Source organism: Crinia signifera, chromosome 2 (genome assembly GCF_055691185.1).
Source record: "Crinia signifera chromosome 2, ASM5569118v1, whole genome shotgun sequence".
In the NCBI taxonomy this organism is placed as follows: Eukaryota; Metazoa; Chordata; class Amphibia; order Anura; family Myobatrachidae; genus Crinia; species Crinia signifera.
The window spans coordinates 312197679-312215834 of record NC_139218.1 but is presented as its reverse complement, the minus strand read 5'-3'; the positions used below and the strand labels follow the sequence as shown (position 1 = coordinate 312215834).

The window sequence follows — 18156 nt, the reverse complement described above, 5'->3', positions numbered from 1 at the left end:
ATAATCGTCTCCTAAGCCACCTTACTGCTAACTCCATTCTAGACCCTCTCCAATCTGGGTTCCGCCCTTTACATTCCACTGAAACTGCCCTGACCAAAGTCACTAACGATCTGCTATCGGCTAAATCCAAAGGCCTCTTCTCTATCCTCATCTAGCTTGATCTGTCGGCTGCCTTTGACACTGTTGACCACCCACTCCTGCTCAACACCCTCCGCTCCTTTGGCTTCACTGGCACGATCTTCTCCTGGTTCACCTCATACCTCTCCGATCGCTCCTTCTCCGTCTCCACTCCTCCTCCTCCTACTACCCCTGCTCTAGACTGTAAGCTCCTTAGAGTGGGGACCATTACCCTCCTGTATTCATGGTCCTCTTCTCTCACACCTCAATTACAGCCCTCTCCACCACACCATAATGCCTATTACATATTATGCCACATAACTGCCGCTTACCTACATGCTCGTTGCCAGGAGTTACATGCTTGTTGGCAGGAGTTTCTTGTTCAATCCCAGGGGTTACATGCTCATTGCAAGGGGATGCATCTTTTTGCACGCTGTGCATTGGTATTGTAAGCTCCCTTAAAACTGCACTTTTGGTTAACTCTTATAATTTTGACTATATGTAGACAAAAATGTAGGGCATAAGGAAGGGGTGTTGCCCATAGTACCAATTCAGATGACATCACACTGCACCAGGATTATGCACACCATAATGCCTATTACATACAGTATATATCTCTTGGAAACAGAATAGAATTGTCGAACCCCTACTCAAATGTTGCCATGGGGGCAGGTAATAAACTGTTCCCACCCTGCTGTGGAGTACACCTAGCCATGTCTGTAACATACACCTCCCCTCCTTGCAGGATTAATTATTTATTAACAGTTTCTTATATAGTGAAGCATATTCCGTTGCGCTTTACAACGGAGACAGTGATACCACAAACAGGGTATTTACAGACAGTCAAAATGTAGGAGGGCCCTGCTCGCAAGCTTACAATCTATAGGGAAGCCCCAGTATGTTATCTGCACTGTACACAAACATGCACGGACAGCCTCCCTCTCTGATAGCTGTAGTACATAACCTTCCATTCTAACTGTATATTAAAAATTATAATAACTTGAAAATATGTTTTTGACATGTATAAATATTGGAATGGTGATTTTACTTTATTATATTTTCAGCCGAATCTGCGCAGATTTTAGGAAAAAAAGAGCAATTTACATTTATGGAAGGGGAATATTTACGATTTGAACTTAAAACTGTGCCTTGAAAAGCTGCCCATGACTCTTGGCAGGAGCGAAGCTTGTGTGCTAGCAAGATGGTGTGCTTTTGTGTAAGACAGAGAAACAGACTCTTGGGGGCTAATCTAGGGGTAGTAATGCTACAGCCTACAAATGCTTTATATACAGTATATATATATATATATATATATATATATATATATATATATATATTTCTGCAGTCATAGATTGAGAAAGACCAGATACTAATTACACAAGGGCTATAATGCATTTTGGGGATTTTGTGTACCGGTAATTTCCTTCAATATTCAGGCAAACAAAACGAACAATTACTAAATGCAGAACTACTACAATATATAGTAAATTGTTTGCTAACATATAACTATGACACTTGTATGAAGTACTTTTCTTATGAGAAAGGTGTTGTCAAAATAACACATTAAGTATTAAACTAAAACAAATAGCTCCTCCAGCAATGATAATTACTGTACTTAAGGAAACAAAAATCATTATAATTATATATATATATATACACATATATAAATATATATATATATATATATATAAAATGGTGGTACAAGCGTTAACTTAAAAAAAATGTACAAAAGGTGCAGAGTTTCCGCTAGATCCCTTTCATACACAGGGCCTAATTCAGACCGCTTGCTAAGCAGTGTTCTTTCGCTGGTAAACACCATCCACCAGGAGAGCAAACGTCTGCCCCCCTTCGCCGACCAAATCCCTGTGCCGGCTTGTGAATGGATGTATACGCTGACACATCCATTCGCATGGTTGCCGACCAGCAAATTATTTTTCACCCGCTCACCAATAAAAGTCAGTCTGATCTCACTTTTATCCGGACCGGACAAGGCTAAAAAGGGGGCAGGCACGCCCTGCATTCGCATGGGGACGCCCATCATTTTTTTGGGTGCACCCACCGTTTTTGTGGGCACGCCCCCTGCCCATCCATTTCCTTTCCTGCTGTGTACAAATGCCTTGGCGACTGTGCTAGCCGCTGAAGCATTCGCACATTAGTTCTGCACATGCGTATATTCGCTAATACGCATGCGCACACCCGAAACATCGGTCCCCACAGTGAATTCACAGGTGATTGAGTTAACCTGAATCAGGCCCACAATCCCCTCTATCCAGGATCGCTGCCCTTTTCCAATATGTTTTGTTCAATAAACCTCTGCAAAGTAAAGGTGAGAAGAGAACCCTCTTGTGTAGAATGCGTAACATCTTTCTTATAATCCCGTCACCGGCTATGGAAAATAAAGGTTGTACCATATTGAGTGGTTCCCAACCACTTAATAGGATGTGGGTGTTTAGATTTCTGGGAATCTGGAAGCGCAGTCACCTCTGCATCAGGGTACTTCTCTAGATGAAAAAATAAACCTACCCAAAAGTCCTCGAACTAGTTGATAAATAAAGAGAAAAGTGGTGTGATACTATTATACAAATATTTTTACATCATTTGCCATAGTGTTAAAAACAAAAAGCAGCTTATCTTGTGTGTGCTTTTATCCCAAGCACATATATGGTATCAGTCACCGCTTGTTATCTTCAACGCGTTTCGGCCATATGCTGTATTCGCTGGACTTCTGAATAACAAGAGGCCTATACTGTGAGTCGTTTGGGGATGTCCCATGAGTGCCACCCTCTCTATATTGCTTATTTGCCATATAGTCACACTGATGTATGTGTGTGTATATCTATCTATCTATATATATATATATATATATATTACAACAATATTCCAGTATGCGCTATTACATAAGAAAAAAGTTAATGGATCTTTGCAGCAGCCTATACATTAAATTTCCCTGAAGGGACAACAATATATACAAAAATAGTGAGTCGGCGCTATCACTAGGCCCCTGAATTGGGTAGTCTTTTAAAGATGATGTCGTTTTCCCAAGGTTTGTAACATTAATCAAAAAAAGTCTTATCCAAAAAGTTTTATTCAAAAGTTCTTAGATGTAAACCGGCACATGCCAACACATTCTTCAGTGGTTTTCAAAGTCAGGACGAAGTAACGCATTTCGTCCTTTGACTGACGTCATCAGGGGTAAGCGTTTCTCCATTGAAGAATCTATTGTGAGATCCTACAAATGGCTGTATCATAGGATAATGAAATATATATATATATATAGTCCCTCTTGATGGTCAAGAAGATAAACCAGATAAAAAATAATAAACCAAAAAAGGCCTCAGGGATTGACCTTATACAATAGAACCAGTTGTCTCAGTCTGAAGGAAGTGCCAGGTTATAGGTGTGGTGTGAAAGGGTTATTAGTAGCTACACTGTCCACAAAAGCTAGTCCAGTTTTCTTCATCATCTACTTCTGCTATGACATCTTCCTAGTTCCCAGGGGTAGTTAGTGTAATAACTGAGACATGTATCCTACTAAAATAATATCCTATGGTCTGTTCCTATCTTGTGTGAAGCGACAGCTGCAATGTATATCTTCCTGTATTCTGGAAGCTATTTTCAGAATCTATATTTAGGTTTGATCAGTGTAAAACCTCTGGATACATCGGGCAATGGAAGACTCACAGCTCAGTTCTGTACACGGATCAGTCTGGGGAGAGGCGTTTAAGGGCTTAGCTAATTTAGGACAACTGACAGGTTATTTGCCTTCTGTGTCACATCTGTTACCTGCTGCTTTCATATTAATTTATATTTATTTACTATTACATTTTTTATTAGGAGATTGTGTATTTCTCCTGCTTACCCTCAGTCTTTCCTGGAGACTGTGTATTTCTCCTGCTTACCCTCAGTCTTTCCTTGTTTCTAAGCTTGACATACAATTTATTGAGGAGCAGGTATCAAATGTAAGGTAAGTGCACTTACAGTAATACATAGTCATTCCTTATGCTTGTGCAATGCTTCTGCTAATTTCCACCATGTTTCCCCAGTTACATGTTCAGAGATTTCCTGATCACCAATGCAGTGCTGGTTTTAGTCTCCATTGAGAAAAAAAATTGTACCTTTTTTTCACCCGCAAAAATATTTTGGATAGCAGTGTCGGACTGTGTGTCAACAATGTGGGAGAGATTAAAACAGAATATATTTCTTACAAAGACCTTGATTGGTGGTAACTGCAAGTAATCCTGAGCAACAGGGGTCCAAACTGGCATGTACAGTAGGTATCAATTTAAACCAGTGGTTCAAAAACTCGGTACCCGAGGACCACCAACAGTTCATGTTTTCAAGTCACCCGGCAAGTGCACAAGTGTACTCATTACTCACTGACACATTTTTAAAAATCCATAGTAATTATTTTACTTGAGATTCTGAGAGGAGGCCTGAAAAATGTGCACTGATGGGGGTTCCTAGTTTGGGAACCACTAATTTAAATGAAAGACTCATTAATGCAGGAGAGCAGCCATATCTTTTTCAATTTCATTGAGGAATCATAGCATGATAAGAAGATTATGGAGCACAAATGCTCTTAACGATTGTCTTTTGAAAGTGTTTCTTAACTTTATCATTAATAATGTTATACCTTTATGTTTGGTTATTAAGTTCCATTTAGGCTCTAATGGACATCATGCAGAAATTGGGCAACAGTACAATGGCCCTTATTCTGGTTGGTGTGGTAATATCCGTGTGCGTTCGGGCCGCCGATGTTTTGTGTCGGCGCATGTGCAGAGGCGTCTCTGCGCATGTGCGAGCGGGGCGTACGGCCAAATCCCGCATGAAATGTGACCACTCCGAACAGGGGGTGGAGAGGGGCGTGAAGGGCTATTTGGGCTCATTACCATATGCGTACGCCCGCGTTTCATGGGCGTTCCCATGCAAATGCTGGGCGTACGTATGGTAATGTCAGCTGCCCGCCCAGATCCCTGCTTTTGCACGGAAAAATGCCCGTGTGGTCTGAGGTTGCGGGAGCTGGTGGAGCACTCGGCCCTGCATTCGATGGTCTGCGACCATCGAATGATGGGGGAGGTTCCCTGAGATGGAGGAGGCGTATTCCATGAAAAATACACGTGCGATCCGTTCGGCCAGCTTCTTACCGCGTACGGACGGAGTTGGCGATCCGTACGGAAGGCAGGGTTTCGCACGCACGGTCCTGGCCGCATATTCGGATCCGGCCGCACCGATCAGAATAAGGGCCAAAGTCACAGTATGTTTGCTGTCCCTGTTCCCATTCTGATGCATCAAGAAGAAATTAAATCATTGTGAGAGCCATTCTTCTACAGAGAGGTGAGCGCGCGCGCGCACACACACACACACACACACACAAATAAAGGAACTCTCAACCTACCATAGGAGTTATGATGTGGGCAGAAAAGATTGACATGCTATTACACTCTGCTTATGTGAATGGAGTCATCTTTTGAAGATGATCTCACATCCCACTTATAGATGAATCTCAGGAACTTTAGATTATGAAAATTGGCAACTAATTTTCTCACAATTGAATTATATTTGACTAACAGACCACTGGCCAAGATTACTGAATTCGACAATTTGTTTAATTGTTTTTTTCACTGGCAACTTGCTAGACTCTTCTCATGACATCGTTCATCGCACTCAACAGACTTTTTATTTAAATCATGAATCACAAACAGTTTTATTTTCTAATGGACTTTATATCAAAGTAATTGTGTGAATAGTCTGACGGACTTTATGTCATAGTAATTCTGTCCATCTTTACGTCATAGTAATTCTGTCCATAGTCTGACGGACTTTACGTCATAGTAATTCTGTCCATAGTCTGACGGACTATACGTCATACTAATTCTGTCCATAGTCTGACGGACTTTACGTCATAGTAATTCTGTCCATAGTCTGACGGACTTTACGTCATAGTAATTCTGTCCATAGTCTGACGGACTTTACGTCATAGTAATTCTGTCCATAGTCTGACGGACTTTACGTCATAGTAATTCTGTCCATAGTCTGATGGACTTTACGTCATAGTAATTCTGTCCATAGTCTGATGAACGTTACGGCATAGTAATTCTGTCCATAGTCTGACGGACTTTACATCATAGTAATTCTGTCCATAGTCTGATGGACTTTACGTCATAGTAATTCTGTCCATAGTCTGATGGACTTTACGTCATAGTAATTCTGTCCATAGTCTGATGGACTTTACGTCATAGTAATTCTGTCCATAGTCTGACGGACTTTACATCATAGTAATTCTGTCCATAGTCTGATGGACTTTACGTCATAGTAATTCTGTCCATAGTCTGATGGACGTTACGGCATAGTAATTCTGTCCATAGTCTGATGGACTTTACATCATAGTAATTCTGTCCATAGTCTGATGGACTTTACTTCAAAGAAATCTGGAAAGGCCTCATTATTGCTGCAGATTGCAAATCCTATTGGTGTCAATGGGGACTATGATCTGATCCTTATGTACCAAACTCCAAAAAAGTGTAGCGTTTCTGAGTTTAACCTCACTGGTTTATGCCATCTGCAGTGGGTATACTTTATGAATACTTCATGCCATGTGCTAACGGCATACATAAGTATGACCTACAATTAGTATCCGGAATTCAGAATAAAGACCACGGTATCCAGACGCAGGAAATCCTGACAGTGCTCAGGTAAATATTCTCACCTTCCCCTGCCCCCCCCCCCCCCCCCCAGCCCTCCGTGTAGCCTAACCCCCCTCCCCCCAGCAGCCTGACCTAGACCTTCCCCGCTAGTACCTAACAATAATGCCTCGCAGCCTAACCTCAACCCCCCATCAATATCATAACCCTAACCTGTCCCAGTGTACTTACGTTTGGCATCCTCATTGATGTTAGGATTCTACTGCCATTTTCCTGTCAGTAGTCCAGATACTGGCGTAGGTAAAGTGAACTTATGCTGTGCAACAGCCTAATCCTTTAGATTTCACAACAAATATCTACTGCAGACCACAGTCCAATATTATTATTATTATTATTATTAATAATAATAGGGACTACGATCTGATCTCTACAGTACAAATTATGTAAACAGCTTTATCTCTATGGAGGAGTATTCACAGAAGAGGGATATTCTGATGTACTTTCACCTTACTTCTTCATCCTCACAATGGGATTAGCAGTATTTTGTCCCAACCAGTGCTCACACACCGTAAATAGACACACTATCATGAACAATAACTACTGTTGATTTGAAGGTCGGTATTAAGTGAAATGCTTTAAATACACTAGAATAACTAACCCAATAACAATGCAAAAACAATGCACATAATGCAGATTTAGGTAGTACAGCAACAGACAAGCCACACAGACATAAAAAAAAGATTGAGCACACCAGGGGTGAAATGTAATAGGGTGAGAGAATCAGAAAGTGAGAGATTTGGTAAGAAATCTCCAGTTTTTTTCTTAAAGCGGCAATCATTTACACTGCAAAACCAGTTAGATTTTGCAGTGTACATGATTGCCGCTTTTAAATAACTGGAGATTTCTTACCAAATCTCTCACTTTCTGATTCTCTCACCCTATTACATTTCCACCCGGGTGTGCAATCAGTGGATGTACACATTACAAGAATAGCACATGGTGGGGTGGTGGTTCACTATTGGGGGGAAAAAAGCACATGATAAAAAAACACCTGGGAGCAGTACGTATGGGTGTAAGTGGGGAGCACATTCAAGTCTGCTGGAAATGTTCCTACTGAGGCTACTGGTTCAGCAAGTGTAGTAACCCTCTCATCCTGAGGGTTGGTGGGCCTGGTCCTGATGTCTCATGGCAAAGATGAGGAGAGACCGTGCATCACTATCGCTATGGATCCTAAACACGGAGTAATGTAGGGGCATTTTCTAAGAGATCTAGGGAGATCACTTAGAAAATGCCCTCAAATCACCCCGTGTGTAGGTCCCATTATCGACATAGCACAGATATGAAACCACAGCTTTTTACAATGTTATCTATGCAATATAAACACTGCTATATATGTATGATATACAAACGCACATCACTTAATTCCAATGAACACAGTAGTCAAAATGACCTAATATATATCAGTACAAATATCTGTGATCTGCAAGTTTATTGTTTGTAGGATTTCTGCAGAACTGGTTCATCATTAACAAGCTACTCCAACTGCTTTCGGACGAGTAATAAAGCTGCAATAGTCTGCAGTAGTGTTCTAAATAGCCCAACAAGACACTTAAGTTTGTTGTCTGTAAGAATTCTGCAGAACTAGTTTATCATCAACTATTCATCTGCCATCTGATGAGTAATAAAGAGACCGACGCATAGAGCCCTCATAAATGAGACATTCCAAGGTGCATTCTTACTGAACTAGTCATTACCAAGCCAATCAAAGCAGGTACATTCATTACTGCATCCACCCATCTCAATGGTACAAGAACAATCTTTGATTATTTAACCATTATACATTTATGTTTTGTCCTGTGAGCTCACAGTTACTGTTATAGAGAATGTACCGCACAGGTTATTTGCAAGAAAAGGCAAACAGGGCCTTGGACCCAGGGCCGGTGTAAGGCTTCACAGCACCCTAGGCAAAACTTAAATTTACTCCCCCATACTGCCACCACTAACCCAAGGCAAACTTGACAAACATTCTGGAATGGCAGGGAGGCTCCCAAAAAATTGGGTGGTCCTCCCAGTCCCACCTCGGGAAGGTTGACAAGTCCCCTGCTTTCCATGGAGGCCCCCCTTTGCCACCCAAAGCAGAGTACAAGGAGAAGGGGGCAGTAAACTAGGGAAGTGTGCCTCAAGGGAAAGTACGAAGGTGAGGTATTAGACGTTCCGCAGCCGCCACCTGCATTAAGTAAGTCAAGGATCCTCATAGACATCCTTCATTTTTGATAGGCAGACTTAATGGCGCCCCCCAGTGCCTGGCGCCCTAGGCCCCGGCCCTGCTTGGATCGGATTCAGCTTTGTTAGCAAAGCAAAATAGTATGCAAAAGGCCAAAACCATGTTGTTTTGCAGGTGGGGCACATGTAACGTGCAGAGAGATTTAGATTTGGGTGGGGTGTTTGCAAACCGAAATTTAAATTGCAGTACAAAATAAAGCTGGCTCACATTTGTGGGCTATATGCAAAAGCAGACAGTATTTACCCAGCAGAGAAACAATTTAAATGTATGTGCTCCCCTTGCATAACAACATGGATTGTTCCAGACACAAAGGGTGACATTTAATAGAATGCGATTTTTAGTGATTTTCAAATTCGCCCATTAATCGCACTTTTTAAAATCGCATTTTTTGCCGCGAATTCTTATATTTAATGAGGTGCGTATTCCAGCATGCGGGGCGTTAATGGGCCCGCTGGGACTTGTAGTCCACCTGTAAAAAGAATGTTAGGTACTTGTTTAGTTTCACGGCGGCAGCTGTATGATAAGTTTGAATCCTGGCAGCCGTACGCCCAACGGCTGGCTTACTTCTCTAAGCTACGTTATCAGCATAGCGCCGGCAGCAGCTGCACTTAATTTGAAGCTATGTGATCAGCGTAGCTGCCTTACTTGAGTAGTTTCATGGCGCCAGTTTGAACTACATTGTCAGCATAGTGACTCCGCGGAAGCCTAGCGCTGACAGGTCATTGTGGCACCTGTAGTTCCACAGAGAAACAGACAGCCCGGAACACCGCTAACAAAGGGGGTGTCTAAAGTAGACACCCCAGCAAACCGCTAACAAAGGGGGTGTCTGAAGGGTGCGTCTTGTACTTAGACGCCATAGCGTCTAAGTACAGCGCCGGCAAACTGCTCATTTACACGCTTTAGCGCCTAAATTTAGATGCTCCGCAAACCGCTGACAAGGGTGCATCTAAATTTAGACGCTAGAGCTCTAAATTTTAGTGGGGTATAGGAGTGCAGCATTATCCCAAAAAAGACACAGACCCAAAAAAATGTGAATAACACTAGTAAACCTGTCGACAATGACACTTGTCGAAGTAACAGCTGTCGACCTTGTTTATTTGACTATCCACGCTAGCCCGAAGCGTGATGAGGGGACGCGTTATGCGTCCTACTGACCTTTTCATACCCCGACTATCCACTTCGGCGTGGAGTTGATTTTATAAAGTGTGGCTTCGGGCTCGCTGCGCTCGCCACACTTTATTAACTCTACTCCACGCCGATGTGGATAGTCGGGGTATGAAAAGGTCAGTAGGATGCGTAATGCGGGGCTTGCTGGTTTCGGGCTGGCGTGGATAGTGGGGTTGTTTCAGGAACACATTCACACCTGCCATATCATACACCTGAGACAGTAATGACGACATGTGTTAACTGGTAACTTGATTTTAGTTAAGATTAAGAAAAAGAAACAATAAAAAAAGATTAAATAACAATACAATGAATAACAAGAAGAAAAAAAGACACAAAAAAATGAGAAAACATAATTCCTCAGAAACTGCACTGGCAGAAACAGCAGCTGACTACACTGGTCGTGCGGAACACACTACGCTGCTTCTGACTGACTACGCTGAGTACGCTGGTTGCAGGAATACGAGGCCGATTCTGAAAGGGATGCTACGCTAAGTACGTAACTGCCGCCGTGAAACTAAACAAGTACCGAATATTAAAATAAGACACACACACACAAGTATAACTTTATTACACACACAACCACAAACTTCACTTTTACACCAACATACTTACCAATCCAGGGTTCAGCGCTGGTCTCTGCACTGACAGCGGGGTGAGCCGGCTTTCTCCTGCGCAGCTAACACCTTCTGTAGCGCTACAGAGACTAACACCTTCCAGCACTACAGAGACTGACAGCGTGATTGGCCGATGCATCTCCATGGAGACGCATAGCTCAGCCCTGATTGGCTGAGCTATGCCGAAGACGCTAGCAGCCTCTGTAGCTCTGGGACAGTGCTACAGAGGTTGTTATCTGCGCAGGAGAAAGCTGGCTCACCCCGCTGTCAGTGTGGGGTGAGCTGGCTCTGCAGCAGAAACCAGTGCTGGATTGGTAAGTATGTTGGTGTAAAAGTGAGGTGTGTGGTTGTGCGTGTAATAAAGTTATACTTTTCTGGGGGGGGGGGGTGTATTTTAAAATTATTTTTACAGGTGAATTACAAGTCTCACCGGGCCCATTAATGCCCCGCATGCTGGGACTTGTGGTTCTCCAAGTCCCAGCATGCGGTAGAGGTCTGCTTGTACTTGTAGTTCACCTGCATAAAGCTATGTTAGTAATGTGTGATTTAACCCTATCAGGCCGGCGTCCACTGGCCACGGATGCCGGTAACAGCCCCGGGCTTCAGCCCTGGACGGGTGAAGCCTGGGGGGGGACCCCCTTATTGGGGGGGTCCCCACTCCTCCAGGTACCCCTGTCCAAGGCTAACCAGCCACAGTGCTCATGTTTCAGATGGGGACCTTATTTAAAAGGTGTCCCCCGGCTGTGGCATGACACCGCGGGCTGTTGGAGCCCTTTACAGGTTCAATATACGGGGGACCCCCAGATTTTTTGTGCCCCGTATTTTTGAAACCAAGACTGGTCCAAGGTGTCCAGGGTTGGTTTCCGCAGGCACGGAACAGACGACCCGCGCATGTGCTATAAAGTACAGGAGCCAGAGACTGAGGCTACAGTGCCAGCGGCGGGTAAGGCTGTGCACCTGCGGCCACAGGCCATGTGCACACACAGAGTAGATGGCTCTGAGCACCGAACAGTAGACAGCAGTGGCACACAGTATCAGTCAGACTCACAGACACACACAGATGGTGCACAGTACACGGCCTGGCCGCGAGGGTCACTGACAGACCAGCGACCATGATGGGGTATGGAAGCTCTGGGGCCCTTGAGATTGCTGGGGCCCGTCACACTTGTCCCCCTTGACCCCCCCTGTGTGAGTGTAACCCACACAGCGGTACAAATGTGCGCCCCCATGGGTCCCTCATCTATAACAGCCTTGCTTGTAAATTAATAGTGGTCACTCAGAAGGCCCTGGACATTTCTGCTGTGTGGTGGCCTTCTGAGCAATCACTGAAGCCGCCCAGCCACCTCAGCCGTCTATTACCCGGAAACCCTGGCCGCCCGGACACAGCCACCTCAGCCGTCTAATACCCGGAAATCTTGGCCGCCCAAACACAGCCACCTCAGCCGGACATTACCTGGAAATCCTGGCCGCCCGGCTCTCACTGCAGTCCCACAGCGGCAGCAGGAAGCTGTTCACCGGCTTCGCCCGCCGCTCTGGCCAGCGGGAACATCCTGTCTGCTGCCTCAGTGAGTGAGTGAGAGTCCACCCGGCGTTCCAGTGACTTGGTCACTCTGTATAAATGAAATGGGAAGGCTGATTGGCAGCAATCAGTAGTGTATTTGTGGTCAATCATGATTAGACTTTCAGGGGGGGTTTGCATTGCTGCTTGTCCATGAGGGATTCAGTGTTAATGGTGAATACTGTATGTGTGACTGCTCTGACGTAGAAACGTGGCTGAATGATGCCAGAACGCTCAGCAGCATTGTTCAGCACACAGTGATTTGTCTGTGCGGTGTGCTGAGCGATCTGTGAGGGCTAGTTTTCTCCGGTGCGAACACTGGCCTTGAACAATGATCTAACGAGATTTATCCTGGCAATAGCGACGCATTGGGGCCACGCATAATTATGGCCGCTACTATGATGTAGAGGCATTTTATAAATGATATAGTTAAATTGAGTCAGATCGTGTAGAAAATGCCCTGAAATGGCCCCGTGTGTAGGCCCAATTACCCACAAGAACATTATGGTATTGCTACATGCATACAGTATAAACACTAAGTAGTTATAAGCTGTTGCATACAATTGGACCAGCATGCAGCTATTTTTACCACTTACTATCGCCGTAAAATCCCACTTGCTGCACTTAGCGCATAATACCATTCTTTATGCAAGACACATTCCTGCACTGGCAAGCAGTCGACTCTATTTAAAAACATAAATGACCCTGGGGAACAGTCAATCTGTTGTCAGGGATGTAAGAGTCATCAAGAATAGGTCATGCTTACTTTTAAATCGGCTGTTGTTTTTGACATACCGGTATGTACTGTATATGTCTTTAAAATGTATGAAAAATTAAACAATGTTGAATGTAGTTAAAAAGTTTTTTCTATTCTGATTAAATTTGATTTGTATTAGGATTTAACAAATTTTACTACTACAAAATTTGTTGGTACTTGTGAGTTATCCGGGCGCCCGATTTAAAAATCGGGTCGGATCGGGACATCGCATCGCATCGCATGCGACCATCGGATGCGATGCGATGCGATGCGATGACCCGATTTTTCCATAGGAATCAATGTTAAAATGGACTGAGTCCATTTTAACATGGAATTCAATGGGAAAAAGGGGTCCTTTTCATACCCCTACTATCCAAGTGGGCATGGAGTTGGATATAAACCTGTGGCGAGCGTAGCGAGCCACCGAGCCCGAAGCGTGGCGAGCGTAGCGAGCCCCGCGAGGGGACACGGAATACCCTTCGCTCGCCACGCTTCGGGCTCGGTGGCTCGCTACGCTCGCCACAGGTTTATATCCAACTCCATGCCCACTTGGATAGTAGGGGTATGAAAAGGACCCCTTTTTCCATAGGAATCATTTTAACATTGATTCCTATGGAAAAATCGGGTCATCGCATCCGATGGTCGCATGCGATGCGATGCGATATCGCATCGCATCGCATCTGATTGTATGCCTTAACTTAAGGCATACAATCAAAAAATCGGGCGCCCGGATAACTCACAAGTACCAATTTGTTAAATCCTAATAAAAAATGAATATGCAAAAAAAAAAAAATTTGGTTTGTAAAATTTTATTAAAAGACGTAAACAAACAATCGCCTGACTTGTCCAATGCTTTACAAACTGTTTTATTAAACCCAGTTTCATATGGAGAAACGGCAGTATGAATTTTGTTCCTGTCAATTAAGGGCTCAAGAATGATGTTGGCTTCTCCAAAAGTTAGAACTTCTTTTGGAGGCCACACTGTTGTCTGCTGCCAGTGCTTTTGTTTTGCCCGACTATCCCATAAACATATGTGACAAGGGTACTTAGCTAATCCACTTTGCTGTCCAAGAAGAAACTTTACCATTTTTAAATTGACACAAACAGACAGCCGATGCTGAGAAATGCTAACTTGATATTTTCATATTGTTTCTTAAGTTTTGTTTAATGACCGATAAAAATGGCAAAAATGTGCAGAAGATGAATATTCTACAAACTAAAGCTGGCCATACATTAGGGTGACTTCTCCCAGCGGAGAAGTATTCCGCGATCCCCACCTTGCAGACCTTTCACAGACGATATATCCGCATATGATATACCCAGTTCGGACGCGACCCAAGGGATCGTTTCTGCAGCCAGTGCAACTCGCAGGCTCCAGTGCGAGGCGCACAGGACAACACATTGCATCGGAGCTGCTGTCAAATGTGATTTGGACGCTTTGTATGTGCCGGCATCATGTTAGTCAACCTCCGGCCAAATTGCGTTTACGATCCAGAGCTAAAAATGCAAGATCCAACCACAACGTACTTGTGAACAACTTGGCATTAGCCCATTCTTTTTTAAGTATTGTAGAAAAAGACCAATTACATCAAGAAATTTTCTTTATTTAAAAGCAAATATTCAATACAACACTAATGTGTTCATGTAACACCCAAACCACATACATCTATTCTGCTCACCATCCATAGTTAATAAATAGATATAAAAAAAGGCAAATAACTTGCAGTAATTAAATAGAGACAGTCAACCAATGTGCTTTAGTCGACACATTTATAGAAAATAAATAAGTCCTTCCTCGGAGCAGTAGTTGAAGCATTAATGCACCAAGATGAAGAAGAGCCTATGTCTTCAAGGTAAATTCTGTAGGCACAAAATTATTTATGGTTTCTCCAGACTTCCACCAACTCACAGCTGTGGCTTTGTCCTCTATGACTCAAAAATAAGGCAAGTGTCCAGAACCTTCTTTCTTGTCTCACATGCCCATCCTAATGCTCTGGATAATTTGAAAAATTGCTGTAATAGAAATGAGAATGAGAAGCTTTGGTCAGAACACAGAATCAAAAAGCATATATATATATATATATATATATATATATATATATATATATATATATATGTATGTGTATATATACATTTCAGGTTAGCTATACATTTTTTTAATAGCAACACTGCATTTTTTGGGTGTACGTTACATAAATGACTGTAATTCTGCATGGATCACCACGGCGGCCTGTCACATGAACAGTAATTGACAATAGCTATTTTGTGTGATTCATTGCAGCAGCTTGGAAGCAGTCACTGAGGGCCACTAAACCTTAAATACAGGCTGTCTAGTGTGAGCCAACTAATAGCATTCACCAAGTGTTGGGCAGCGCAGTGGCAAGCCTGCAAGCACTAGGATTATTACATGGGTGTGCAGTAGAACACTGCACAACCATACATTAAACTGCCATTTTCAGGAAGATTTGTGCATTAGCTGACTCTGCAGTACAACTGAGCCAGACATTGTTTTCATATAAGGGATAATATCTCACAGTCAGGGTGATTTAGAATTAGGAGCAAAAAAGAAAAAACAGCAAGTTAAGTACTTTACAAGTGGATAAACCATATTGCAGTGCAGGGGGTTCAAATACATTTATTTACATTGTTGTATGTTAAATACTGGCTTTGTGTGCATGTACAGTAGCTCAAACCTGAAAAGCTTTATTTTTGCAGTGCAATTTAGATTTGAGCCGGGCACACCCAGGTCTGATGATAGGGTGTTAAGCGCCCTCCCTGAAAATTATAAATGTGCACCTCCCTCCCATATTTTATAAAGGGACAGCGAGCATGCCACAAAAAAGGGGCGAGGCCACACAATAGTAGCCCCAATTCAAATTACACCACACAGTAGCACAATATTATTCATATTACACTGGATGTAGTGCCCACGATTCATATTACACCACGTTACCACGTGTCCTTTATTCACGTTACGACACACAGCAGGATGTAGTATACTTATGCTTTGTTTCCATGTCGACATAGGTTGACATGGTCAAAAAAAAATTAAAACCTGTGTCGACCTGTTCTGTGTTGACCATGATTATGTCAACCTTTCGTTTGTGTTGACCTAGGGTATGTTGACCATTAATAGTTGTCAACCTAGTCACTGTTGACCCTTAGTGGTCAACATAGACATTGTAGATCCACTATACCATAACCCAAATACAAGCATGGCACCTGTGTGCTGCGGTAACAGCCAGCTTGTGGACTCGGCTTAGTTTTGACAATTCACATCTTGCCTTCAGTGGAAACATCCCTTATATATATGCTACTCGTGCCATAACAGAGAGATCCACATCTCGCAAACGTTAAAAGCGTTTTTTTTTGTTTGTGAGTAATCACTTAGCAGTAATCCCCAGAATAAGCAGTTCGTACCCAGCAGACGGATTACATAGGTGATCTGTAATTACTTGACCACTAGCGTTATTGGTGCCATGCCCTAACTGACTTGCTCTAAAATAATTCCAACTACTTATCATGTTTTGTTTAATATAATGGCATACATGAGTAATCATTCATTAATGTGTTTATTTTTTAGGCAGCAAATGCTATTTTGACCTGTGTAATGAGACCTTATAGAGATTAAGCTCAGGCGATTAATTGGGCAAAGTAGCATAGTGTTTTCTAAGCTATTAATCTCCAAAGATTTAATTACAGAGGCTACATATTGCCTGTCTAATTATGTTTCATAAAATATTCAATTGTAAAAAACAGTATGCAGATACAAAATTAAAACAAAGGGGCAGATGTTCTAAGCCTGGTGAAGTGATAAAGTGGCTCTTAATAACACAGCAGCCAATCAGCTCCTAGCTGTCAAGTTACATACTTGGCTACTTTAACACTTCACCAGGTTAAATAAATCTGCCCTATGGTGCAAAAACTAGCAATCTGGAGTATCTTTAATGGTGAGATATCAGATGGGTCCCTTCATTACACTTTCCTCTACTCTCCGATTGTGTGCCAGAGGTTAACTAATGAAAAACATGAGAACTCATTCTAAATGAGCCTTTCTTCCTTGCCTTGATATCATAAGTGTCATTGCTTGGAAATAAGGGTACTGCTTTCCTAGCACGGCGCCCGTCTCATTGATTGTATGCCTTAAGTTTAAGGTATACAATCAACGCGATGGACCCGATTTTTTAATCTCATGGATCTTAACCATTGTTAACGCCACCAGCACTATCAACGCCAACCAGAAGCGTGGCGAGCGCAGCGAGCCCGCGAGGGGCGGCGGTACGCGTCCTCCGACCTTTTCATACCCCCACTATCCACGTCGTTGTGGAGTTGATTTTATATAGTGCCCGAAGCGTGGCGAGCGCAGCGAGCCCCGCAAAGGGAACGCGGACTAATTCATATGTATTCCGCGTCCGCTCGCCACGCTTCGGGCTCGGTGGCTCGCTGCGCTCGCCACACTATATAACATCAACTCCACGCCGACGTGGATAGTGGGGGTATGAAAAGGTGGGAGGACGCGTACCTCCGCTGCTCGCCCTGCTTCGGGTTGGCGTCAATAGTGGGGTGGCGTTAACAATGGGGGGGCCATTTCACCCATAAGGGGATTAGCAATTAAAATTGGGGTTTGGGGGCCTTTTTACATTGATTCCAATGTAAAAATCTCGTCGATTGCATCATCTCATGCATCTTATGCCGCACAAACACATAAGATGCATGAGATGCTTGCAATGTAAAAATCTCGTCGATATCGTCGATCGCATCATCTCATGCATCTTATGCCGCACAAACACATAAGATGCATGAGATGCTTGAGATATCAGCCCCACACATACAACCTAGATTGTGGGCGCTGTGCTAGGAAAGCAGTACCGAAATATGGTTACCAGACACATCTGATGTTTAGAATGATAATAGCATGTGGCTTTACAGTATATTAACTACATCCTCTCAAAACTCCCTAGCCACCAATAACCCATGTTCCACAGTCTCTCACTCCTCTCCCCTCCGGCTGCCTGTTG

At 43.2% G+C, this 18156-nt stretch overlaps 1 protein-coding gene across 1 annotated transcript in view; it reads right to left on the bottom strand.

Annotated features, from left to right (window-relative positions):
• Window positions 1-14721: 14721 nt before the first annotated feature.
• Window positions 14722-18156, bottom strand: part of SERP2 (stress associated endoplasmic reticulum protein family member 2) — a 30351-nt gene continuing 26916 nt past the window's right edge. Inside the window, exon 3 of the mRNA XM_083171214.1 lies at window positions 14722-15151. Coding sequence (XP_083027340.1) covers window positions 15111-15151 — 41 coding nt within the window. The 3' untranslated portion in view covers window positions 14722-15110. The remainder of the gene's footprint in view (window positions 15152-18156) is intronic.